General features: G+C 41.8%; 1 protein-coding gene across 1 annotated transcript; it reads right to left on the bottom strand.

The window, feature by feature from the left end:
* Positions 1–316: 316 nt before the first annotated feature.
* Positions 317–23302, bottom strand: LOC120835324 (RNA-binding motif, single-stranded-interacting protein 2). The gene is made up of 14 exons (XM_040204181.2): positions 21485–23302; positions 13547–13710; positions 10525–10583; positions 9979–10070; positions 7386–7543; positions 7201–7280; positions 6964–7073; positions 6763–6806; positions 6467–6560; positions 6195–6245; positions 5891–6001; positions 5527–5607; positions 4427–4511; positions 317–3847 (listed from the first exon to the last, which is right to left on the bottom strand). The coding sequence occupies exons 1-13, from the start codon at positions 21554–21556 to the stop codon at positions 4434–4436; spliced, it is 1194 nt and encodes a 397-aa protein (XP_040060115.1). The 5' UTR covers positions 21557–23302; the 3' UTR covers positions 317–3847; positions 4427–4433.
* Between the last annotated feature and the right edge of the window lie 3297 nt (positions 23303–26599).

Raw genomic sequence — 26599 nt, 5'->3', positions numbered from 1 at the left:
CAACGTCAGAGCTTAATATTTCCTGCACTTTCTATCGATCTGACATAGTTTTTACATTTGGGTTTCCAAATGAAAATGCCGTGCTGTGCAGCAAATGCTGTGATATTAATATTATTGATTAAATAGTGTTATATTGACCTTTTGTCAATACAGCCATTTTACTGTATTGCTGATAAATTAATTGAATAAAAATATAGAAAATGTAAAGAGCCTATTTACTCATATAGCACAGTCCTTTACTGCCTTTTCTCTGAATTCTGATTATTTTTTATGTCATAATACAGGTAGGCTACTGTAATTAAAAAACAAAACCAAATCACAGAAACAAGTTTTTATTTAAAAAAAAGGGAAATTAACAAATTCAAAGAGAAAACCAATGCAGAAAGAAAATCTTATCGCAATCAATAAAAATAAAAAAAAGTTACAGAAAACTTAGCAACTCTGGCACAGGAAGACAAAAGGAGCCAAGTGGCTTTGCAAAATAACCAAATATCAAAACCTATCTTCTCTTAAAAAAAACTGTACAAAATGAATTTTTGTATAAATAAGAAAACTGTTTACAAGCAGGGAGTGAGATGAGCTCGTCAAATTCTCAAGATGTCGGAGTTTCACACAAACTTTTTATTTTATTCTGAATTGTATTTGTATTGAAATAATTGTCACCATAAGACAACATTTATTTAAGTCAAATACAACTTAAAAAGTAAAATAGAATCAAAACCATGAGGTTATTCTGAAAAACAACAATGGGGATACTGTGTATCAACCAAATTATTGGATTATTGGACATTTGGAGAATTCTGATTGGGCAACATCAAACCACCTGTTTGGAAATCCTGTTTTAGCAGCAAAACATTTTGAAGCTATGAAATAAGACATCAAATCTAAATTATATGGACAAAAAGAGCATTTCAAATCGGTGTAGACTAAAAATAAGTGCAACAAGATTTTTTGATTTTCAAATATTGTGTGTAGAGCACACCGTTGACCTCAGTATTTCTACAGTTTAACTGTAACGTACAGTTCGATCATTTTCATGATTCTTATTTATTTTGGAGCACCATGACTTCCTCTAATATTACCTCTAACAATTTTATAAAACAATTAAAAATTAAAATAAATAAACATGTAATTGTAACAAGTGGTCATTTCATAGTTTCAAAATCCGGTATTTTGTATTAAAGTGATGGCTAATACATGGAATATCATTTCTCTGAACATATAAACAACATCCATGACATTTCCTTCATGGGGCACTGAATGTGAAAACCTTGCAGGTCACTGTGTTATCTAGACAGGCTATGAATCATTAAAAAAAAAAAAAAACACACACAAAGAAACAAACAAGAAAGTGGAAGAAAAAGACTATTTACAAAATGAGCTCTCGTGTCTGAAAACTGTCACCGTCGTAAAAGCTCTGGAGATCTCTTGTGTGTCGGCCAATAAGGTCCATAATTAGTTTACATGCGCACCAAAACTCAGCTTAATCAACTCATGTCAACAAAACCAGATCATTTACATGTACTTTACTATATGAGGGATAGAGTAGTCGCAAAGTCCTCACAAAACCTTAGACTTTGGTCTTAATGGAATATTGTGTGCACGTCACCCCCCCCCCCCCCCCCCCTTATTGTGATGTTAGCCCTGTTTACTGTCAGGAGCAGAAAAAAGGGCTTTTCATCCAGCTACACGCAACACATGATCGTCCACAAATGAGAGCAGCTTAAGCCAAGAGCTTAAAGATGGTTGGCTTCAACGTCTTTGGTTGTGGAAATAAACAACACAGCGAAAAAGTTGGAAACAGAACAATCAACTGCGAGCCTTAAGAAAGACGTCTACACAATGTGTTTATTGCTGGACTCAAATGTGGATGGTTGAAGAGCGGGAAGAAAAGCTCCGCGTAACCCCACAGCTAACTCGACTGACGACTAACTCAATGGCATTCAAACAAGCTTGTTTCCGTGTAGTATTTACAACTTAGTGTCACTCCTATGAGAGTTCAGGCAGTTCATCAAGAGAAGAAAATTAAGGCTTAGCTAAAACTTGTTTTTGCAGAATTCTAGATCACTCCTAAATTCCTTCAGGCTGTTTCACCAAAGGCTGTAAGAATAGTCTTTAATGGCACTTCCATGGGCTAGTGAGCAGTCCTTTGTAAAACCATTAATTTCTATTATCTACATATCTACAGTTTTTCTAAGTTCAACATATTTGGATGCACTGTGACATGAGCTACACTTGATAAAGTCAAACATATCCGGGGCTTGTGTGCACGGAGCCTCTTTGAGCATCGGCGCTGATGCAGCATCAGTATGAATCTTTTGGATCAGCACTATGTGAAGTCTTTGTTTGGTTCGACCCTGTGCTCTGAAGGCATTCTACAGGCCCGACACAACGCAAGGACACACGACACAAGGTTTGGAACGGAAATTTGAGTGAAAACAAAATGAGAGAAAAAGTGAAGTGCACAAGAAAACAGCATCAATCCCTACGCAGAGAAAAAACAACAACTAACGTCTACTCTCTGTAAAAAGCTAAAGTCTACAGCTAAAATCTAATCTACTTCAAAAGATAAATTCATCAAAAACAAGGCAAATTAGCGCAAACAGAATTCAAGTGACAGACAAATGGAAAAAAGAAACGTTAAACTTTCTACAAACTAAAAATCTCTGACAGAGAAAAACTCAGGTGACAACAGCAGCATTGAAAAAAGAACGACAGCTCTCTCCAAACTAGTTATTCTCAGGGATCGTGTTGGTCTTCATTTCCCCTCGTGGCTTTTTCTAAGCCTTTTCTTAATTTAGTAACTGCATTGCTCTTTGTACGCATAATCGTTCATCTAACTGCTCAGATCTGAGAAGAGTTCATTTCATCCCTTCAACACAGGACACATTTAATGATTCCTGAAGGATTGCCAAAGCAAAACCGCTTAAAACCACTTCTTAGGACACAGAAGTAACATGGAGTTACATTCTAACAAAACAGGACGACTTTAAGTATGAACAGGTGTCTCTCAATGTTTGCATACAGGAAAGGAAGTGAATTGAAAGTCATCAAAGCTGCTTTTGACTGTCTTTATAGACTACAGTAATAACGTTTTTTGTATTAATGTTTGTTTCAATGATCTAAAAATTATCAATTGAAAGAAATATTATAATTAAGTACAAGTTAGTAAGTACAAATAATTGATTGTCTTTTGTTCACTTATGGAAGAAGTTAGACTTAAGAAGTAGCTTTAAACGGTTTGTCGCGGACATCAGATCAGCAAGAGTTTTTTTAGATTCTTGAATCTGTACAAATTGATTCCTCCGCTGCTGCAAATAGAACGTTGACAACAGACATCAGGAAATAAAAATAAACATTTGCATATTTTACAAAAAAATAAAAGACACATTGTGTTTCAACTCTTCTTTGAATCATCCTGAAATGTTCAGAATGCTTTTTCTCTGTTAAAAATAAGAATTTGATAGATAACGTGCACCAAAAATAATGCTCTGTGTCTTTCCTCCTCTCTTAAGTTTTTATTTTTAGACTTATTTTAAACTTTCTGTTATGTTCCTTTTTTCAAATATCAAAATAGATCAAAGCTTCTGTGAAGAAGACTCCTATCTTTGGTTGATCCACTCTTGAGGATGTGAGCGGGAGAGTCCAATGACATAAGTGTTTTTCTTAAAGAGAAAAGAAAAAAGACAGACAGACACACACACACACACACACACACACACACACGCACACGTTCCTTTTGTTATCCATGTTCAAGTCTGGGTGCTTGGTGACGTATGGAGCACAGTTTAGCTGAATCCTGTTTGGTTGGATTCCACTCGTGCCCTCTGCCCCACCCTGCTGGGAGCTGCAAAACACACACATCTCAGCACTGGATCATGCGTTCACACCACAGCCGTAATGTTGCTTTGCAAACAGCAGACCATTCTCGAAAAAAAACAGAGAATCGATAAATTACCTTTGATTGAGATTTTCTCATTTTTTACCACCCAATTAGGTACATTTTGTCAATAGGCTGGGTTACGTTGTACTTGTTTAGGTTTTGCACTGCTGGCTCCTACAATAAATAAGCTATGGTCAGTTTAAATAAGTAGTAGTTTTAAGTGAATTGGCGTCCCATCTTGAGATAAGGAGATACAACTTTACAAAGTTACTGTCAGTTCCGTATTAAGCTGGAGCCTGCAGCCATTAAAATATAAATAATACAACAAGTAGCCTGGCTCTAGCCAAACAAAATCTCTGGAAGAAGGTGAATAAACTAAATCAAATTGTTGGACTATTTCTTCAATGAATAAAAAATGTTTTTTTTTTCAAATAATTGTGCCTTTATGTGTGATCACACACACACCGATCCATGTTATCTTAATATCCATTTGTTTATATGCTCAGATACATTTGGGACATTAAAAAGGACACGCTGTCCCACCTTAGCTTCACTTAGTGTGTTGGTACGAGTAGTTTGTGTGTTCCGCAGTCTCCATAGCAACCTGTTGCTGTTGACCACCATTCTCCTAAAAATAAAAAAGGACATTATAAGAATACTTTGTGTGTCAATTAAAAAAATGTTCATTCATGATCTAAAGAAGAAGACCGCCTGTATGTTTTTCTTCCCTCCCCACAGTTTCAAAGGCATTACACGTTGTTACGTTGAGTGGATGAACACAACGTGCAACATCTGGATTTGACAAGTCTCTTAAATAAAGTCCTGTGCTGCAAGACCTATATAGTAAAATAAATGCCAAACATGATACTTTGATGAGACTGAAGCAATTGTACCTTCACAACCTTCACTTTTCTCCACTCCACTCTCTCTTGTTTTGTCCCACCTGGTCTCATCCGTCCAATCACAGCCAGACTTTCTGGCTTACTCTTGTGCCCTTTTTTCATTCATAAACTTGCCCTCTTTTCCCTTTCACTGTCTTGCTCATCCTGTAGGCTCCCACCACTATCACAGAGATCCACCTGCCAACAAATGAGTCAGACCTCCCTGCAGGATCAGCCCCCCTCCTGCAGAGCTCTCTGCCTCAGAACTGGGGAGCACAGACTGTGGATGATGTAATCAAATATCTACCGACTGAGAAAGTTAGAAATTCTGTCTCTCTATTTAAGACGGGAGCGGCTTGATTCTTCCTCATACTATGTTTGCTGTTTCATCAAACTAAATTAGAACTTGAATAGTTTTTACACCACATCACTTTCTGGCATCTGAAAAAATAAAAGGTATACTCTTTGTTCCAGTATTTATTTTTTACTACAGGAATCATCAGCCAGTATTTCAGCATCTACCTGTCATAAAATACCGCACGCACGCACGCACGCACACGCACACACACACACACACACACACACACCAGTCAGTTAGCAGAGTCACCTCCCCTTCCTATGTGCCTTAAAATACATACTAATAAAACCTGGCATGCTAAAAGCAGAAGTTTTTTAAAGCACACGGATGTGTCAAATTTAGGTAAATACGGTAATAACGCAAATGAAGAATATGAGCCTCTGAGTTGGAGGCTAGTTTCATACCTCTACTGGGACACTGGAGGGAGGCACTGGGGTGTACTGGGGGATGTAGGTCCCCTGCATAGTTGTGTTGGCCGGAATATACTGTAGGGAAGGCGGGAATCAGGAATCAGGAAACATTTATTGCCAAAATATGTCATACATACAAGGAATTTGACTTGGCGGTTGGTGCGTGACAGTAGACAGTGTAACAATAGACAACAAGACAGCAGTGCACAAGTAATAAAATAAAATAAAATGAAATGAAATGTATATTGTAGTATTTGACATGAATAATAGATGTTGTGAATTTCAGGACAGGTAGCTATGGGTACAGTTTTCTGCCTTGTGCATGGTGTGTGAGTGTGTTTGTTAGATTGGTACTGACTGTGCCCGTGCTGCCCAGGGACAGGTGACTTAGCTGCTGGGCGAGAGGTCCCATCATGGACGTGGGCTGAATGGACATGGCGTGCTCCATTGTCGGGGTAAGAACTGCACCCTGTGGATGCATAAAAACATAGACAAGAGGGTCGCAGAGTCTAAATCACTATCACAGATGGAATAGGTTTAAAATCCATCACAGGTGAGCAGAACATTTTCTAATTTTTGGCAATCACATCCGCCCAAAAGTACAAGGGGTGGCTAACTGGGTGTATGAGGGGAGGGGAAGGTGGTGAAGGAGGTTTACTCACAGCTGGCTGCATGAGGTATGACTGATGGTGCATCCAGGACGGGCTGTGTACCTAAAGATCAGGAAACATGTCATCAAACCGTCTTGTACCAAGTTGCCGTTGCTTGCACAGTTCCATGGGAAACCCATGATATGCAAATTTGAAAAGAGAGAACTTGAGGAATTTTTATCAGTGTACGGTGCTCCTTCACCTCCTGTCTGTTAAAGGTTTTCGACATTAAGGTAGATTTTAAAAGTCGCCCTTTAAATTAAGAACACAATGGAATGACCAACCTGGTAGGATGAGACGGGAGAATGCATGTAGGGTGAGAGAGAAGTCTGGGCGATCATTCGGTTGGGAGCCAGACTGTAGGGTGAGGGGTAGAAGCTGCCGAACACACCGACCAAAGAGAGGAAAGCAAACTTGAAGACAGCCGCACCATGTCGACAAGCATTTCTCAAAATAAATGAACAACGTTGCTGTGTTCCTGCGATGGCCAGCAGAGGGCGGCACTCTAAAACATTTTGAACATCTCTTGTTTGACTGCAGGGCTGGGACTGTTTTCTGTCAGACCATGCACACCACTCACCCATTTTGTAAGGCCGTGGGGTCATACGCTAGCGTCATTCCTCCCTGGGAAAACAATGCACAGGATTGAGAGACGGTGAGGTGGTGCAGACTCCGGTGCAGCCTGTGCTAAAAAGGTTGCTTTAATCTCCAAGCGGAGAATGTAACATATGAACAGAGGAAGTTCCCTTTGAGAACCATGAGGCAAAAGTGTCCGTCTCACCGTATCGCCGTCTCTAGCCCAGGGCCTTCCATTGTGGAGGTATTTCCCCTGGTTCTGCCTCTTCTTCTGGCCTCCATCTGCAAACTTACATAATAAGGGCTCTGGGGGCACTGTGGAAGCAACAGATCAAACAAGAGAGGGAGTGCAAAGGTCACAACAGGGAACAAAAACACTGAGCTCTGGAACCAACAACAACAATATCCGGTTCCTTTAATACCAAACAAAGATTCCACGCACCAGGCACTCCCGGTGGAGTCTTGATGAATTTGCCGTTAAAATGCTGAATTATGGCCTCGCACTTCTCTGTGGACTCCATTCTGAAATACAGTCAAACGTCCGAATGGATCCTGCTCGTGGAGCGCTTTTCATATTGGGATGGGACACACATTGTTCACCACATTGGGTAGCGTATCAGGCCTAACCTGGCAAAGCCCACGCCGCGGCTGGTCCCGTTAGCATCTCGGAGGATGCGTGTGGAAATGACCTGTCCGAAGGACTTGAGCATGCTCTCCAGCTCTTGTTCATCCATAGACACTGGCAGGTTGGAGATGTAGAGGTTGGTGGGGTCCTGCTCCTGTTGCTGTACAGGAAGTGGGACACGAAACCATCAATGCAGATCTTTTTTGGACTTACATTAAGGAATCTTGTTGTTTTGCCTCAGCTACAGCTGTCTGATTTATTCAAATATACACACACATACATATACTGACACACGCAGATATTATCATTATTAAGTCAGCTATTTGGAAGGAATGTTGCCTTATTAAGAGATCGGCATAGCAGCAAGTAAAGAGATAATCCAGAGACTCATTTTGTCCCACAGGCTTGAACGCTAATCCTTTCGTGACTGTGCAGAAGCAGGCAGGAAGTCAGCCATGAAGTTCAGAGAGCAACAGGAGCCTGGCAACCAGGAGAAAAGAGGCTGGGCTACAAAGAGGGGAAGGGAAAACAGAGTGGAGGAAGAGGATAAGGGAGAGGAATGAGGAGCTTAAAATACTGATATTTTCTACCGAAGGAAACTGACAAGATAGGAAGTCATGGGCGTCCTGAGCCGTTTGGGTAATGAAAGAGGAGGATGACAACCGAAAAGAGGAAACATGAGTGCCTGCTGATTAACACGCTCTTCTCTTTCTTCAAAAAAATCTTTCATTGCTATCATTTTCCATTTTGTCCCTTCTTCCTAACACTCATTGCTATCCGATAGCTTTGCAAACCAGTTTGTCACTAGTGCATGAAATAAACTGTCAGGGGGGAAGTCAAAGAGCTTTCATAAATGAAGATCGGCCTTTATGAGCAGCCTATTGTCACCGCCGCGTGCCGCCTCGCAATGACATCTTCTGTGATTGTCGTCACTTTGGGTGCGGCAACAGGTCCATTATGTAACACAGTGGCACGGTGCAGGAGGTCATGAGCCAGATGAGACAAATGGAGTTAAAGGCTGCATGGCATAGGAAAACTCTTTGTATCCTTATATTTACCCTGGACCTCGGCCGGTACACACGAGTTCTCATTTGAATGGGATTTCCTGAAGTGTCATTGTTCTATTTTTCCATACCCAGCACTAGGTGAGCCATGTCTGTTGAGGTGTGTCTCTGTGTATTTCCCTGCCTGCGTGTTGGGCTGACGTCCGAGTCAGAACAGGGAGGTGCTGTGAAATAAGAAGGGATCTATTTTTAACACTGCCATGGCTCTCCCACCCCGTGTGCACTCCTCTGGGCCCGCAGCCTCAGGTCTGGGGTGGCACTTTCGGGGACTGAGCGTACTCTGAGGAGGGCCACTGCGAGGTGTGGCTGATTCTGTTTGTGAACAACACTCTCCTGCAGCCATGGTGAAGGTGCAAACAGGATAAACTAGCTAAGCACTTGAGAGCCTGATATAAAGCTAATTTTAGACTAACTCTTGTTTCTTTCTGACCTGATGTTACCGCCTGACCCTCTGACAGCTGACTCGTCCCCAGACCAATGTGCGTATTAAACAAACGCAACTCTCAAGCAACTGGGTCTATTTAGGTTTTTGTAGTGGTTATCCACACCTCTGACTGAGCCCGTGTTGTCTGGGTGAGTCAAGTCTTGGTGTCCAGTTGCACTTGTCGGGTATCGAGATACGTAGGATTGTGTGGACTCCAGGTTGAGTTGCACTGGACCGGCTCAGGTCAGCTGGCAGCGTGGATCTGTTACAGTTTTCCGGCGCTGGGCTTGGGGAGACCCTGGTGTTACATTGCAATGGGGCTGTTTGGGTGCAAGACACGGGAAGGTGGGGGGCAGAGACTCTGCTGTTGGAGTGTATTAAGTGCTGGAGTCAGCCCCAGGCCTCGGCCCAGACGATGGACAATGCCGGCCCATTGTGCCTGTCCCATTGACAGTGGGTGTAGTGGCACCCTCCCCTGGGTTCCCTCAATGGGGAGCCTGGGAGCCGGAGGGATCAGCTTAATGGGCCGACAAGAGTTGCTTTGACTGCAGACACTTGGACAAAGACCTCAGAACAAGCGGTACAACGGGAGCAGGTTAGCGACATGCACAGGGAAGAGGGTGTGAGGAGAGAGGAGAGAGAAGGTGGTGAGGAGGGCGATGAAGAAAGAGGAGACAAAATGAAGAATGAAAGGGAGCGCAGTAAAAGACTTAACAAAGCAGCAAGAGTAGTGAATTAATCAAATGAAAAGGGGGAGACATTTTGCTTTTAACAAATATGGTCTGCCTCAAGCCCAGCTCCTTTCCTCCCATTGGCTGTTAATAAGTTGCACAGGTCCACACAAGGAACACGCGCCTCCTCATGAAGAGTTAATCTTGTATCCTTGCCAACGGGACACCCGCTGCCAATCAGGCCACTGCAGGTTACCTTTTAGGTGACAGAGACGTCAAGTGTGGTCACGAAGGGACTAGGACTCTGTGTTCAAATATTATCACGTGGCTCTTTGGAAATCAATGCAGTCAATGCAAATGCCCGGACAGTTTTAACCCAATGGTTACTGGGGAATTTGGGGGTAAATCAAGCACAACAGAGCTGGTTCATTCTTACTTTGGCCATCTGAGCCTGGACCCCACTGGACTTCAGGGCTGTGACAGCTTTCTGTGCTGCTGCTGGACTGTCAAAGTCCACAAAGCCATATCCTGTAAAATAGAGAGAATGAAACGCATTAAAACAGCTGTGGTGGTGTTTTTTTTGTAATTACATGCTCCAAACAATCTTATATATCCTCTAAATATGAAGCTAAACCCAGACGACAGTTAGCTTGGAGTCAACAGCTAAACAAACGCAATATCACATTTTGACTTAGAAGCTTTTCAGGTGCTGGTGGTTGGATTATTTTTAACTTTTGACGGAGCTAGGTAAGAAGTTTTGCCCGTTTTCCAGCTTTGGAGTTAAAGTAAGCTAACATTTGCGGGCGTTAGCTTCATAGTTTGCATTATGGATGAGATATCTCTTCATCCAGAAAGTGCATTCCTCAAAAAGTTGAAATACTTTTACAACATTCCAATACCAGCGGGGTAAGTGAAGACAAAAGTAATGAAAAATCTCTCAATAAAACCAGTAGTAAATAGTTAAAAGAACAGTTTAGCTCACCTTTACATTTGTTGGTGGTTTTATCCAAGATGGCCTTCGTGGACACAATCTTGCCATACCTGCAGAGACGGACAGACAGACAGAAAGAACAGACAGAAAACAGTCAGTGACGGAGGAGGTTACTGTAGGGCAGCAAGAGGAATCTGCTCATACCTCCGCATACCCCAGAGAACACTCCTGCAGGTGTAAGCACGAATTCCTTCGTGCGATCAATCATGTCCTTTTGATCTCGAATGTCACAGAAATCTTTGTCTGCCTCCACCCCAGTCTGAGTCTGGTGTCGGCGAAGGATTGTACACTAACCCTCCTCCCTGGCGTTGTTTTAAACAGACAGCGGGCAGCACCCCAGGGCTTTAAAAGTATTTGGCCCGAGCCAGTCTTTACACACAAACTAACACCTTTCTGCCAGCTCTCGGGTATTGGGCCTCAAATAGAGCTTCAAAGTGTTGTGACTAGCAATGTCTGACTAGAAAAATTGACTTTCAATAAAACAGACTGTGTGCTTGATCCATTTAACATACAGACACACTGGCACAATAACGGATTATTTTAGTCCGCGGTTGTCAACAGAAAAACATGACAAAAGCGAACTGTAGAAGAGGAGGACAATTTAAAGCATTAAGGCATTTATGCTTATGTGCCGTGTATGACCAGTGCTGTGCAATATGTGGAGGCTAATAGAAGCTAAGTGTTATCAGCCGGTGCATCAGCCCTATGGAACGGACCTTGTCTGCTGGATTTTCGCCTGTGAGTTGCTCTTTTTTGGGCGACATGGCGTCTGGGCGGAATGCGCACTGTAACATGATGCTTCACCCATCCGTTCGCCTCCCGCCCGCCCCGCCCACATCCCGCTCCCTCGCTCCCTAGTTTTTCCACCCTCAGATCGCTGGGTCCTACACACCAGCCAAGTTTCAGCGCACATCTGCCCAGATGACTCAGTCATGAAACCTGTGTCACGAATGACACCAGTCTTCACTAGTTAAAGGTCTTGTCCCCTCATACATACATTTAGATAATGCATGTTCTTAGGAAAAAAAAACATTTACTGAGAGATTTTGTATAGCCTGAAACAGAGAGCTTTTTCCCAACTTACAATTTCCCTTTTAGGATTCATTCCTGCAGCTCCCTGTTACATCAGGACGGATACATTAAAAAGGACAAAAATGAATAATTCATCATCGGCTGCCACACAGACAGATGACCTTTCCATAAACTATGTTTATATATACAAGCTTCATGTGATTTAACACATTCCTTTGATCAGCTATCTGAGTTTCTAGAACCCAAATGTAGATGTATATGCATTGCTAAATGTACTGTTTAACCATATGAAAATACTTTCCTCTCAAATACTATTAGGCATGTAATATGTGAAACTTACCTGAACCACACTGGTTTTGCTAGCAGTGCATTTCAGAAATCTTTTAGCTGGTATTAAGCTTCAGAGAGCACTCATCTGAAAGGTTTTTAATTGTAATCACTTAATGTACGTTGATGGTAAAGAAATAAAAGACAAACAAAGAAGGGAACACCTCTTTGCATGTCTTCTTCTGCCCCCATTTACACGCTTTCCAATTTCAAATAAAGTAAAAAATGCAAAATATATCTTTAATAAAATTCTACGAAGAACGGCAAAGCACAAACAACGTTTTTTTGCCATAACAATTTGTCATTGTTACCATGTTTTTTTTTGTCTTGGTCATATTAATAAGTTTTACACATTAGAAGCATGAAAAAGAAAAACAGAAGCGGTGTTTCATGTTTCACCTAATAGAAACCCCAGGAGGAAAAACAAAAACACATTAAACGGTCTGATGGCAGCGACTATGTGGCCTCAGTCCCTCTGCAGCAGAACAGCAGCCCACCGCCCCGCTGTCGGCCACAGAGACTTAAAAGCACAGCTCTGACCCACATCTCCTAGAGGAAGCCTTCCCACCGACCCCTAAAACCCTCTCCTCCTCACTCTCAACCACACAATGACTTCTCTGTCGATCCCCTGCTTTTACTCTGAAAGCGCTGAGGGGGGGTCACATACCAACCGCAGAGTTCAAATTTTCTTTGATTGTTCCAGCTTCGATGATGTGTGTGTACACTCGGATATTAACAGGATTATCAGACAACGAGCCATTTATATTTGCTCCGTGGATTTGACGTTTCTGAGGCTTTCATATGGAGGTTTGGCGCGGCCAACCTGGAAAATTACAAAACAAAACGGAGAGAAGGGCCGTGGCGTTGGTGCCGTGAGCTACGGCCAGTGCTTGTTCAGCGAGGCGTGTCGGTGCTGTGAATGACCAGTGGAAAGGACCGATGTATGGCTAACGTTCGCAAATCCCTTCTGTGACCTGCAGCGGGTGAAACCAGTTTGTCTGCTTTATTACTGGGTTTACCAGTGTGTGTGTGTGTGCGTGTGTGTGCGCGTGTTCTCATAAGGCCGACACACTTTGTACATCTGAGAGGTTAGATCAGGACATGAGGAGGCTAGATGGCGTACCCTTCTCTCGCCCCTTCCCTCCTTCTCTCCCCCAGCCTTTTCTCCACTCGCTGCATCCGTTCTCTCTTTCCTTTAATTCCCTCTAAGGGTCTACCATTTTTTTTTGTCAATTTCTCGGGATTGATTGAATCAAACTGACTTCAGCTCTGGTATGTCTGCATCCTTTTTAAGAAACTCATTTTTTCTACATTCTGCAAAAACTGTTTTTTTCTGTTCATTTTTTCTTAAAATCAAATTATGTCTTTAAACAATTTAATGTGTCCAACAGATGAATCGCGTCCTCTGAACAGCAACAGACAGAATCTGCTCACTAGAGCCCAAGTTTATATATGACTCTTTCTACAATTTAGCGTCAAAGATAACTTTGGAAATTTTTTTCCAGTTGTGGTTGACCAAAACGTAACAATAATACAACAATAAGGGATCATTTACAGTAGAGTTCCTCTGTGGCTCAACCTGCAGCACGCTGTGTGATGTTAATGAAACTTTTCCGGGTAACAATTTCAATCATTTTAATGTAAAATAACTCACGGTTGGCAGAGCTTGACCAGGTCTTGGTCTGTGGTTCCAGGATGGAGGCCGCGGATGTACAGGTTAGTTTTACTCAACTGTTCCCCTCCCCCACTGCTGTTGCTGCTACTATTGTTGTTGGGACTTGGGGGCGCCATCTGGTGGCCGGAGGACACATAGGTCTGCTGCAAAAGGAAACAAGCCGCATTAGTTTGAGTGTGCATGAACAAACTAAAGAAGTCCTTCTGAAAATAACTACGACTCTTTAGCACCAACATTTGAATAAACACAGCTTTGGAAAAGCGTCTGTGCAGAAACGTAGAAAGTAGTCCTGCACGAGACGGGTGAGTCTTTGGGAGCTGCAAAAAAAAAAAATAAGATCATACAGGCCTCATGTCAACACTTAACAATAGTGCTTCCGCAGGGGAATGTGGGGCCTCTTGCTTGCCTACTCCATATCGGGAAAAAGGGCCTCTTCTGCTTTCCCTGTGTTGAGTAACTTATTTTTTACTTTTGGAACCACAAAGAAATCTTGCGGTGAGATTCAAAACCGAAGCTCGTAAAATGTAAAACTAACATTTCGTCAGTGTGGTAAAGAGACTGGATGTGAAGTTTGATACTATAGATACTTCTGAAAGTTGGTATTTACAAATGAATTTGATCACGCTCAGATTTCAATCCTCGTAAAGGCAGAAGCCACAAGTTCAATAGTGTCCTTCTGCCATTTCCCTCTCAAACATTATCCAAAGTTAAATGCTAACATGACCATGATAAGCACGAGAGGACAGCGGTCAGTTCTGTCCAGATAACATACAAAGTCCATTGATGTTTGTGACAAAAAGCCGATTACAACTTTATTCACCTTTGTGTGCATTTGTTTCTCTGTACATGTTATGTGCTTCAGTGTTATACTGTATATGTCCTGGAACTGTAAGTGGGTTTGTCCTGCCAGACGCATTACTATTGTCGTACTCTTTTCTTTTGCGGTGTATTGGTTTTGTCTAAACGTTGTCCGTTTGTCTATGAATTTTAATATAATTTCCTTTTGAGATTTTGTTATTTTAGGCTGCCTTAAAACATCTGGCAGCAGATGGAAATGAGCCTCTCTGGCTCACTTACGGTACCACTGTTGATTGGTGTGCAACAATCTGTCATGATCTGATATCAACTTTCACTGCTACAGAATCACCTTGATTTTTGGTTTTGTTTTAGCCGCCAAAGAGGACTAATGAGTACTATTCGTGAACTATTTCATCAGAACATGAAAAGCTGTTGGGCAACAACCCCCCAACCCCCCCCATGGGACTGTGGCTGTCTTTGGATAAATCAAACAAAAACTTGTGTAATCATGCAGAGGAGTATTTTCTTATTGGAATAAAGGTAAATGTATCTTTCCAGGATTAGATCTACTGGCCCAATTCCAAAAAGGACTGAGGCAATAAATAGCAACACTTGCAGTGCAGATCAGGCTTGCCAGAACTAGCAATAATATCTGTTGAAGTAGAGTTAAATCACATTAACAGTCAAATGTTTCCATGTGTGTTGCATATGAAGGAATATGAATGAATATATCCGTATTGCCATGAGGGTGGGACGTCTCATTTGAGAGAGCGACTGGACAGAGGACAGAAGAGGACAATGGGGGGATTTCAGGCGAGAGGAGAGGGTCACTGAGCAGATTGGTGGTGTTTGGAAAAAGCCCAGCAGGAAGTCAAGGTCACACCAGGACCACCAATGTGTACCAATCACCCTAATTAGACGCCAGCAGCCTCCAACAAAAGGCGCGTTGCTCTGAAGATAATCCGCTCTCCCTCTACTGCTGAAGAAACCAGAAATGTTTGCGCATGTACAACAACCGGATGGATGGATGGAAACAACAAACTGCACAAACAAAATCCAGCCCCTTTGGACAGTGAATTGAGCTGCATTATCTTGTATACGTGAATGTACTGTGAATTTTAAAGATAAATAAAACACCATCTCTGTCAAGGCCAATGGAAAAAATACAAAGACCTCACAAAGCTGCCAGTAAGAGTTTATCTGTCTTGTCACACGATGAGGACATTTTTGAAAGCTAATTTGTGAATGAGAGCAGTAAGCAGAGACCTGTAACCTCTTTCACACACTCTCTCTACCAGAGTGCCAAGTTCCAATCAAGCTCCAGACTCAACCATGAGCACACAATCGCAACAGGACCCTTTAAGTCACCAGGAGGCCACCACACACAAAAAACAGGCACAACACATTGCGCTTTCAGCGTACTGCTGTGGAGTGGTTCATTGATCTGCATATCATGAGTCAAAATATATCATTTATCACCTTTAAACTGCTTATGAAAATTAATATAGAATTACCAGAATGAACTAGCCAGTATAACAATGTGAAATGGTCCTGCTGGATTGTTATTAAAGGTCAGGCTATTTCCATGTCCGTATGCATGTGATTTGCATGTCATTGTCCTATGCTAAAACATACATGTTTTAATTTATCTATAATTATTGAATTAGCAGGTGCTGAGAGAGCAAGATGATCTTGGACGACATTGAGAGTTACAGCTCACAATCCAAAAGATATTTCATTTGCAAATCCTTACATTAGGTAAAAATAGAAAGAGGGATATGTAGGCATCTTTGCAAAATAAATGACTTATGACAGATCTAATAAACCACTAATGATTGAAGCACTAATCCAATCCGTTGAGCCTATTTACCAGATGTGTGGATCATTAATCAAACATTCACTAACCTCAGAAATCCATTTTAAACATAAATCGAAATTAGTTCCATTAATTCTATATTCTAACGTCAAGTGATTAAGGACTTTTTGATGTCAGTAGATGGTCACAGTATTACAATCAGGTATTTCATACCACTGCATCATTTGAAACCAAAACCTCAAGAGACAATGTATAAGTTTTAATTTGTTTGATTTCACTCCAACTCTCTAACAAAATCTGAGTAGATATTTTTAGGACCAGACTTTAGATAAGAATCAGGAACACATCTATAAATAAAACTTCCTCTACTTTGATGTCAACTTACATCAACAATCTGAAGCTGCCAGAAAGAGTCTTTCTCAAATACACCACGTTCATCTCTCAATGCATCAAAAATTGGTCTTCATCTTGTGTTAAGTTAAAATAAGATGAAGAGTAACTCATACATATGACCACATTAAACGCCTGCTACTGCATCTCTGCACAAATCTGTTCGTCTTTTGCGTCTCCACCTCTTGTTTTTATCTGCGTGCCTCCCTGTGGGGGGGCTCCTCCACTCGACCCCAGTTTGACCCACAGAATTCCATTGATTTCCTGGATGTTGGGGTGGGGGGGGGGTCTGCTCGCCGTCCCGTGTCCTGGCTGCATATCTTCTCCTCAGGCGGGAAAGAGACATTGGCTGCCTGACCAGCTGACACCCTAATGCACAGATTTATAGCCTGGCTGAACGAGGGCGCAGCTTCCGGCTTGTGTAGAGTTACGCCGCTGGGCTGCTGCTCTGCAACGGCTCCACTTTAGGACTGACCAGGAACATGAGCCACGGGACAAATACTAGTTTGATGCTTCACAAACATTGTTGGAGCAAAAAATAATATTTTTTTCTCTTTCTGTCCCACTACTAAATACCATACTGTGGGAAAATGGAAAACAGTCTTTATATTTTAGCCGAGGGTGAGGTGGGGACCGTGGGTCTGGTTGGGAGGTAATCCTCTGGTTCCTGATCTTATCACACCGCCATCTGAACAAGGAGCTCTGCATTCCAACCAGGTGACAGGAACACCCAACTCACGTCTAGACTCGCTCCCGAATCCTCCTTCCTTTCCGTCTGCAACACTCCCATTTCCCCTTTGTCTTTTCCCAGGCACCTTTTAATCCTCAACCCGGCTGTCTCTTAATGTGGTTGATCGCACGTCGATGCGCGTGCACGTGCACTTGCACCGTGCACGCGCATGCTTTAAAGCCGGGTCAGGTAGCCAAAGCCGGGGGAGCTGGGAAACGGATACCTGCAAACACCGTCCCTCTGCTCAGCTCGGGTTCTAACAGAATGTGCGGCACACGGAGTGTCTGGCATCACTGCAGAACTTGGCATCGGATTTCTGACAGCTGCGCTTTCTCCGAGGACTCTGACTCGCTCTTTACCTGTTCACCTTGGCCGGTGCATGCGGCTGGCGCGCACAGGCCAATCCGAAACATCTGACAAATTAAACAAAGAGATGGATAAACATGAAACTGGCAGAGCGCCAGGGACAAGGGAGGACTGTACAGGAGAGTTCACTGAGGACAGAGTCACTGCAGCACAACAGCTGGTTTAATACACACAAATGAGAGAAAAGGGGCCCTGTAGACAGCAACTTGTGTTGTGTATTTCCTGTTGTGAGTTGTTACAAGTATCTATACATGAGTTCAATGCCTTTTATGAACAGCATTTTTCTTAAAGCAAGATTATCCTGCATTTCAGACTGACCAGTACTGGATATTTACCCACTACTACAAAGTATATTATAAACAGGGGGTTTCAAAATGTTATGACAAACATATTTATTACACATTCATTTTTTTCATGAAGGTTAAATCCGTACTGGATAGCATAAAACGTTACGTAGCGATTTAACATCTTACTTTTTAGGTGTTGAAACACATGTTAATCAAAATACAGTTTTCATCTTATTTGGTGGAGATGTGATGTCAAATATTAAGTGCATTAAATGTCTTGGTAATGTATTCAAGTTAAAACTGAAGCTAATGGAATGTTCAAATAGATCACACAGTAACTAAAGAAATAAATATTGCTCTCTACATCACTACATAAAGTCTAGATTCTTCTAGAAAAATATAAATTTAACTTTTGCTAATGAAAGTAATACATGGGATGGATTTATTTTTAAATGCAATTTAAATGTGGATTGCTTGTCTTTCTATGTCAGGAGATAAAAACAATTCTTCAAAATGTTAAGCTTTTTTTTGGGAAGCATTTTTTAAAATTCAGACAGTGAGTTACAAGTCCGCAAAGATGAGGTGCAGAAGAAGTCATCAAAACGCCAGGCATTTAATGTGACAGACAGAAACCGTAGTACTCTATTCATTGCAGATTTGTGGGCATTTTTAAACGCACACCTTCAGACTGTAAAAGAAGATGGAATGATTTGAAAAATAAAAATGAATCATACGCTGCTGCCTCTGGTCGCTGGAAGCTCTTGGCCTGAAACCCTTTATTGATGTGCTTTAGTTACTGACACCTCTCTGAAGGCTTATCATTTCAGAATTAGACTGTTTTTGTAGTGAGGCGCATTTACTAGAAATGTTTTATTTTTTATTATGTCTACAAATATGCATTTTACCTAAATTATATAAATGCAACGAGCACAGGAGCATTATTAGCTATTTGCTTGGCAGAGATGGAGTTGTGCAATATTTTTGTGAAAGTGTTGTCAAAGAGACATTTCAATGAAGTTAACTACATGCGGCAAACACGGTGGGGACCTTGTAGCTTGTGAAATTGAAATTGTAAAATAATTTTCAATTTTTTTTTAATGAAAGCCTTTAATGTTAACCCTTTAACTTCTCCAGTTAATGTGTTTCTTTTAAATCTCTTCATATCTAGTCTAGTTGTGTTGTGTTGAAGCATCAAGAGGACATTGAAAAGGCCCACCCAACCATGGGAACTGGAAGAATTACAATTTTAAAAAGCATGTGCGATACCTTGAGAAGCGACAACCCTCTTGTTATTTTTTCATCCAGGAAGCTTTAGACGGAAACAGGCCAAATTTGATTCTGTGGACATTAATTCTATTTATTGGAGGGAGGAAATGAGAAGCTGAGTCTGGGGAGGAGCAGCAGGCGTTAAGCACAACAGAAACCAAACGCCTCGGTATCCACCGACGGTACACAAAGAGAGACTTTCTCACTGATCGGCGTGTTTATTTTGTGATCGCCTCTTTATTTTGTGTACTCGTGCAGCTAGGTATGGCAGAATGTGAGCAGGGGACGATAAGAACGAGGAGCTGGATGTGTGGGGAGGAAATGTTGGGAATCACAACACAGGAGCTTGACCTCGCTGTGAACCCTCGATCCAAAATAGAGAAGTATTAAAACCACTGGAGGAGCACCTACTTTTACATTCTCTATTTAATGCCTTTTTCCATGCTTCATTTGGCACTCATAACATTTATGGTTGGGTTTTTACATAGTCCAAATTCACAAATGTCCTTCAAAGTGCATCACAATGTTTACACCACACAACACCCTCTATCCATTACCCTCTGTGAATACATTACATACATACATATATACGTCTTTTCAAAGTACTGTAACATTCAACCTTTCATTCATAAAGGCCATCTTATTTCATTACATATTTATATTATATTAAAAAGAATATACAAATATTTTTACATATATTTATTTTGTAAAATGTCATACCTTTCTTTTAATTCACCCAACTTCTGAAATAAATGTAAAAGCAATGAGCAAACCAAAGCTGCAGCTAACAATTGTTAAATTATAATAATTACTGACTCATGCAGATTATTTTCTGGAACCAGGTTATGTTTTCAAGTTTGCTTAAAAAAGACTGGAATGAATAGTCTATGATGAAAATATTTTCAGAATGTTATTATGGTTATGGTCAAGTTATGGATTATTCTCCCAAACAATTACGAAAATAATTATGATAAGGGTAAGGGTTAGTTATTGATGGTTGGAATGAGGACAGCTCATTTAACAGAGTAATTTAAGACATTGGCGATATCGAATGGTTGCCTAGACAATGGCCCCTTTTATATTATACACTAACAATCCTCATGGCAACAGGCTCAACCTCAAGTAAAGAACTCTACGTGACCTATTCAGTACACATGCAATGGGAGTTTATCAAACAAATTGCACATTTTGTATCTGTTGTGCAGTGAGTGCAGAACAAACCATCCAAACCGTGTCGACATCAGATCTGGGAGGGATGAGCATGCCGGCGTTTCCCAAGATCACAGAAAGACAATATGCCCATATGCATTTTCCAAATGCCATTTAGAGTTCATGAGCTCACAGACTCCCAGATTGAGAAAAGCAGCAAAGGGCAGAAGGACAGGGGGGGGGGGGGGGTAATGTGAATCCAGGGGATGTGGAATCACAACACAATGCCGCTATGTAGAATGAAAGAGCTTGTATCATCACTTCTAAGCCATTGTGGTCCATAGAGAGAAGACACAAGATACGCACGAGCTGTTAAGTATTCTGCATAGATATCTTGCTCACATATAGCCTATTGGTTTACTTCAGTGTCGATGTCAACATGAGCGTAATTCTGGGAATGCGGTCAGAATGAGAGTTTTAAAGGGGTGGGGCATATTCCGCTTTCCGATGGGAAACGAAGGGGGGCAAAAAGAAAACTTTGCCAACTTACGCCGAGACAATGAAGAGCTGATTTAACAGAAGATACGAGTGTCCGGAGGAAGGGGCAGAATCCATTTCGTAACATGTCCCCCCCCTCTCAAGACAACGGACGCGTCCGGGCTCCGACGCGCCGTCCCGACGCGGACTCACACATAAAGAAAAGTTGCTTTCCACCGTTGACTTCTTTTAGTTTGTTCTTGTTAAATTGAGTGAGCGGAGCGACGTCGACATCCTCAGTACACACGCACTAATCATTTATTTATTTTTTTCAAAACCTCCGGGCGTCCAACATGACAGCAGCGAGCGGCACGGAACGACCCATCCAACGCGGACCGATGGAGCACGGCGGCCCCCTCCAGCCCCCCCACCCCCAATAAACTGCGCTCCCACTCCGCCAAGTCCGAAGTTAAATGCAGTCCGCTTCGCTTTTCAAGGACACTGCAGCTCACTGTCACAAGCCCTCGTCTTTTTTTCTTTTTTTTTGGTTTAATGTCGCGGGCGCGTTGCTCTGCGCGGCGAGAAAAAGAAAGAAGAATAAAAGGCGATGGATAAGAGGCCATAGCGAGCACGTTTACCTTTTTGCTGTTTCTGCTGTTGTAGCCGTTGTATGGGTTGATCCCTGCCCTTGGCGGTACGGAGAGCAGCATTTTTCCTCGGCGCTATGTCCGGAGCGGCGAGCACAGCCCAGGCTGCCAGCTGACGTCAGCAGCTGGGGGAGCGGGTGCCTGGAGTCCCGCTGCTCGACTGCGAGTGGTGCTGCTGCTGCACGACAGCGGCGGGGGCCCTCGGCTCCTTTTAGGGGCCCTCCACACGGCAGCAGCAGACTGGAGGAGTTGGGGGGGGATTGGTTCGACTGATATTTCTCTCCCTGGGGGAGAATGTGGAAGGAGAGGTGAAAAGAACAAACGAACCAGGGCAGGTTGTGTCGTGGCATTGTTTTTGTTTGGGGGTCCTTGACAGGCTCCAGGACGTGACTTTACCTCATTAGAGGTTGTGCATTGATTGTTTCCTTTGTGTCCTTTAACAAACAAGACATCATAAAAATGTTTTATTTGCATTCAAATGTCACAGCATAAACCCTTCATGCAATATTGAAGGTGGTGTAATATCACATTTACAAAATCGGTTGATGATACTATTGACTATGAGTAGGACTTTTGAGTCGTAGCTAAAATCTATGCAAACATGCAGGGCTCAGTGGGCATAAACATTTGAATGAAAGAGAATGTAAGGCCATTTGTGATGGAACATTTCAGACAAGTTCATTGACATTGTTTTGGCTCTACGTGTTCAAAAAAATGTAATCTGCGCCAGTCTATAATGACAAAAATGCTGATAACGGCATTAAAACTCCTTATCTTTGTTAGTAGCATGACACTTCTGCCACCCTTTAACTCTTCCTATCCTCTTTGCTTGTGTAACCCCTGTGTGTGTTGTATTGATTGATCGGCACCCTGAACTTTATTTTATGGCTATTTGCTTCACAATCAATCCAACCCATAAAACTATAACAAATACCATTCCATTGATGATGTTGGGGTTTTAAGTAGAAGTGAATGTCTAGTCATAGAATTTGTAGTACGTGTAATGATGTTTAGTGATAGAATTGTAGTTTGTGTGATGTTAGATTAGTTATTACATTGACATGTTAGATGAAGTGAATACAATGTGAATCAAACACAGTTTATAGTCTTTTAAATCATATAAACACTGTACACATTAACATTCTGTCACAATGTGATGTTAAAACCTGGGGACGGATGCCAATTGCCGTTCTTTATGGATTTCTTCCAATTTTTTCCCCAAAGAGGGTTTTTTGGGAGTTTTTTCTCCTGTCAGGTAATAAATGAACAACTTAATGTAAGGCAGCCGACTGAGGCAAATGTCTTGAGAATTGAACCACATGAACTGTCTTAGATCTTATGATGAAGGGTGATGAACGGGGATCATTAATGATGGGTTGTTGTAATTAAAGTGTACTAGTTATAAGATGAAGACTTAAACGATGTATGCTTTGTTGGGTTCACTCATTGGGGCATAAAGCCACTGTATCTACATTGAGTGCATTGGAATGTGAGGGACAGCTAGGACAGAGAGGTTTCAGGTTACAGCTGCAGCTTCACACCTCGACGTGGAAGGGACAATGGAGGAGGAGACCCTTTGGAGAAGAGGCCAATGACATTCAAATGCACCAAAGAAGACACACCTCAAGAGTTTTCAAAGGACCATGGCGGGGGAAAGACTGTTAGAATTTCTCCTGCAGCCGCCTTGATAAGTCATTTTAGACTTGCTCAGAGGATTCTCTATTTCGCGAAATATTCCACTGTTCGCTTAGTATTTCACTTTGTAATTGCATTCCTTATAACATTGTTCAGTTATTAAATACTTTTTGATTTTGAATTTAAACGAATTGACTCATTCGTGTCCTCGTTTCCGGCCGGGACGAGAACAAGGATTGAGGCCTCCCTCGAGAGCTTTCCGAAACCCTAACAATGAACATATTCCAAGATGAAATTTCTGACATTTCATGAAAGCAAAGGAAGTATTTATTGGGTTACCTCCAAGACAAAGATTTATTGATGGCTTAATAAAAAGGCACAATTAAGATTTACGAACAATAAAACCTTGCCAATGAGCAATGAGTGCCAAGGTTTGAATCAGAAATGATACAGTCAGCATTTCTTTCATTTTGTCTTTAATCAGAAAAAAATTGACATTGTTGATTTAATTTTTCTTCTCGAGACCTATTAAACTGGCCAAAAAATTATTTAATACTAACAATAACATTTAAAAAATATTTTCCTCCTTCACAGTCTCTTCTGCTCCAGTGATCCGCTCATCAATACCATTAAACCGAAAAATACGCATCCTGCAAAAGCATATGCAGCAGATTGAAATCGAGACATATTGAGCAATATTGGTAATGTGTGGAGAATGCGTCTGGAGATAATCGCCCACTTCATGTTTGTGTTATCATGGTCGAATCGCCTGCAATGCATCACAGAGGGGAAGTTTGCGTTATGAGGATGATGATAATAACAGGACTTTAAAAAGGGGTACTCCCTCAAATTATATACTTGTTACTTGTACTTGTATTTATGTAAATACACTGACCTTTTTGGGCATATAAGTAGAATTATATAGTAGCTTGGACTTGGAGTTTTCTCTGGGATTTTTCTGATCTGATGATCAAAAGTCTATCACATACAGTAGTTTGTGTTGTACATCTCACATAAACTGCTGGTGATCCTGTTCCTTTTCTGTCACGCAGCCCATTATTTCTTCCATTAACATCGGGTGATTAATTACGCAGCATCACACTGATGCAAAGCAGCTTCACACAAGAAACATCGAGTCAGAAGTGAAAGCTCTCGAGGTGAAGCCAGAGGCAACCATTAGCTAAGCCAACCTAAAACAGCTGCATGATGCAGTGGTGTGGACTACACTCATTGTGTGAAGCAGTTGGTTCAGCACATGTGGTGCCCACTCTAATTGTTTCATCTGAAGGTCACAGACAAAAGTTGTTAAACAGCAGACACACACACACACACACACACACACACACACACACACACACACACACACACACACACACACACACACACACACACACACACACTAAACGCAAACATTTGCCATCGGAGTGTGAATGAGACGTGTCCTTAAAGACTCTGGCTTCTTATCCACCTCTGTTGCATTATAAATAGCCATCGGCTGAGGGATTTTTCCCAATGATGCTGAAACCCGACGCCTAAAATGCAGAGGCCTTAGGCAGTACTCTATAAAGCAATGGCTATTAATTCCACTACAAAGCACCTTGGGGTAGCCTGAATTATGCGACTGAAAGTCCTGTACTATTTCAATGCCACAGACTTCTCACTATGAATAGTATTAAATATCATTTTTGGGATGTATGCCGCTGAAAGAAAAGGCGTGTATCATATTTCAAGTGGGCAGTCTTAACTTCCTCTCAGAATCTCTGTGCCTGTTATTCAGATGAGCAAATGTACCTGGATGACGTTGCCAGGCCTCAAAACGTCTTGTCAAAAAATCTAACCAAGCAATGTACAGGATTAACACATCCTGTTAGATATCTGCAAAGAAACAGTGATACTTATCATCCTTGGTTGATATTTAGATAAATGCAAGTTATATCTTAGGGTCCAAAGTTGAGAAATATCATCTTCTTTTGTGGAATTAGCCACATGTATGTGCCTAGAAGCTGTCAAAAAGTAGACACATCTTCCTCCTTTTCCAAAGTTTACTCCTCTAGCTGTGAGCACTACTTGCCCTTTGTATGGACCGAGAAATGACAAACACAAGTATGTGTACCTTATGTGTCATTCAGTCCGGCAGTTTCTCTGTCTACATTTATGAACACACCAGTGACATTGTTAAACTCAGCAGAACCTCAGTCAGGCACAACCAGCCACTTTGACGACATGAACATTGTTTGGACGTCAACAAGCTCGTTGCTAGGTAACGCAGCCCCCTCCATCCCCAAGTGTTCTGCCCTGTGAATCCATACTCATTGCCTCTGGGGTAGCTAAGGAGTGTGTGTCTGTGTGTGTGTGTGAGATCACTCTCACTTATGCAATCTTTTCTTCACACATTTCACTAACTAGTGTCTGCATGTATTGTGTGTGGGGTATCGGGGTGGGGAGATTGGGTTTGACCGTGTTAATGATTTGTGTGAATTGGGAGAACAGAAGAGTGGGCGGATTTTTTTATTTTCTTAAGTTTAATTCATCACAACATTCATCTGGATGTACATTAACATTCCAGTGTTTCAAGGTCGAAAGGTATTTTAAGAAAAGACAGGCTTCACTTGTTCTACTTTTTGCACAGTCTATGAAACACACCCTCCATTTTTTGTTGTTATCTTAAAATATGCATAAAACGTAGCGGGTATGAATGTCTACCGCAGTGGGAAACTTTAGCCTAAAACACAAGAAAACCGCCACCACCCATGTATAAATGATGTAAGGACGACAGCGCATGTTGAGCAATAACTACCCTTTGCCTTTAGTAACAACGCCCCCAACCACACACACACACACACACACATACTCTCACACACTCTGACACGGAGACAACAGCTTCACTGCCACGGGGGTGAGCCTCTGTCATCAACGTGGGCTGTTGTTTGGGAGCAGGGCGAGCCCGTGTGAGGAGGAAGGAGGATATGAACGGCCTGGAAGGGTTCAGACTGAGGGCCTCGGGCATTGAGACCGCCGCCGTGGGGTTCAAGGTCAGCCCGGCCAGCAGAGGGGGAAAGACGGCACACAGTGGTTGAACATAAAGGAGTGGGCCCAAAGCAGATAACAGGTTCACAATTGAAAGTTGTGTGAGTAAGGAAGAGTATGCCTTATATATATATATATATATAGTACATGTATATATGGACACATATTTGGCCCAAGTTAGAGAGACAATACATTTACATCATCATTAGACATAACCATATACTTATTTTATGATAAACAATAGTTTTGTTTTGTATTGGCTGGCTGGTTATTGTCGGAAACAATGACATGAATTTCAATATATATTTATTTTCCAAAGTAATGAACATAACACATAATGATCTCGCAAAAAGTAGCTAATATGTTTCAATAGTATTTTAGCAGGGATTCAGTGAAATATTTCAGCACAATTTACATATAACTGTTGTAGAAAATGACTGTAAA

The sequence above is a fragment of the Gasterosteus aculeatus genome, chromosome 17 (assembly GCF_964276395.1).
Source record: "Gasterosteus aculeatus chromosome 17, fGasAcu3.hap1.1, whole genome shotgun sequence".
Lineage (NCBI taxonomy): Eukaryota > Metazoa > Chordata > Actinopteri > Perciformes > Gasterosteidae > Gasterosteus > Gasterosteus aculeatus.
The sequence above is the reverse complement of the archived record's forward strand: the minus strand, read 5'-3'. Positions and strand labels throughout refer to the sequence as shown.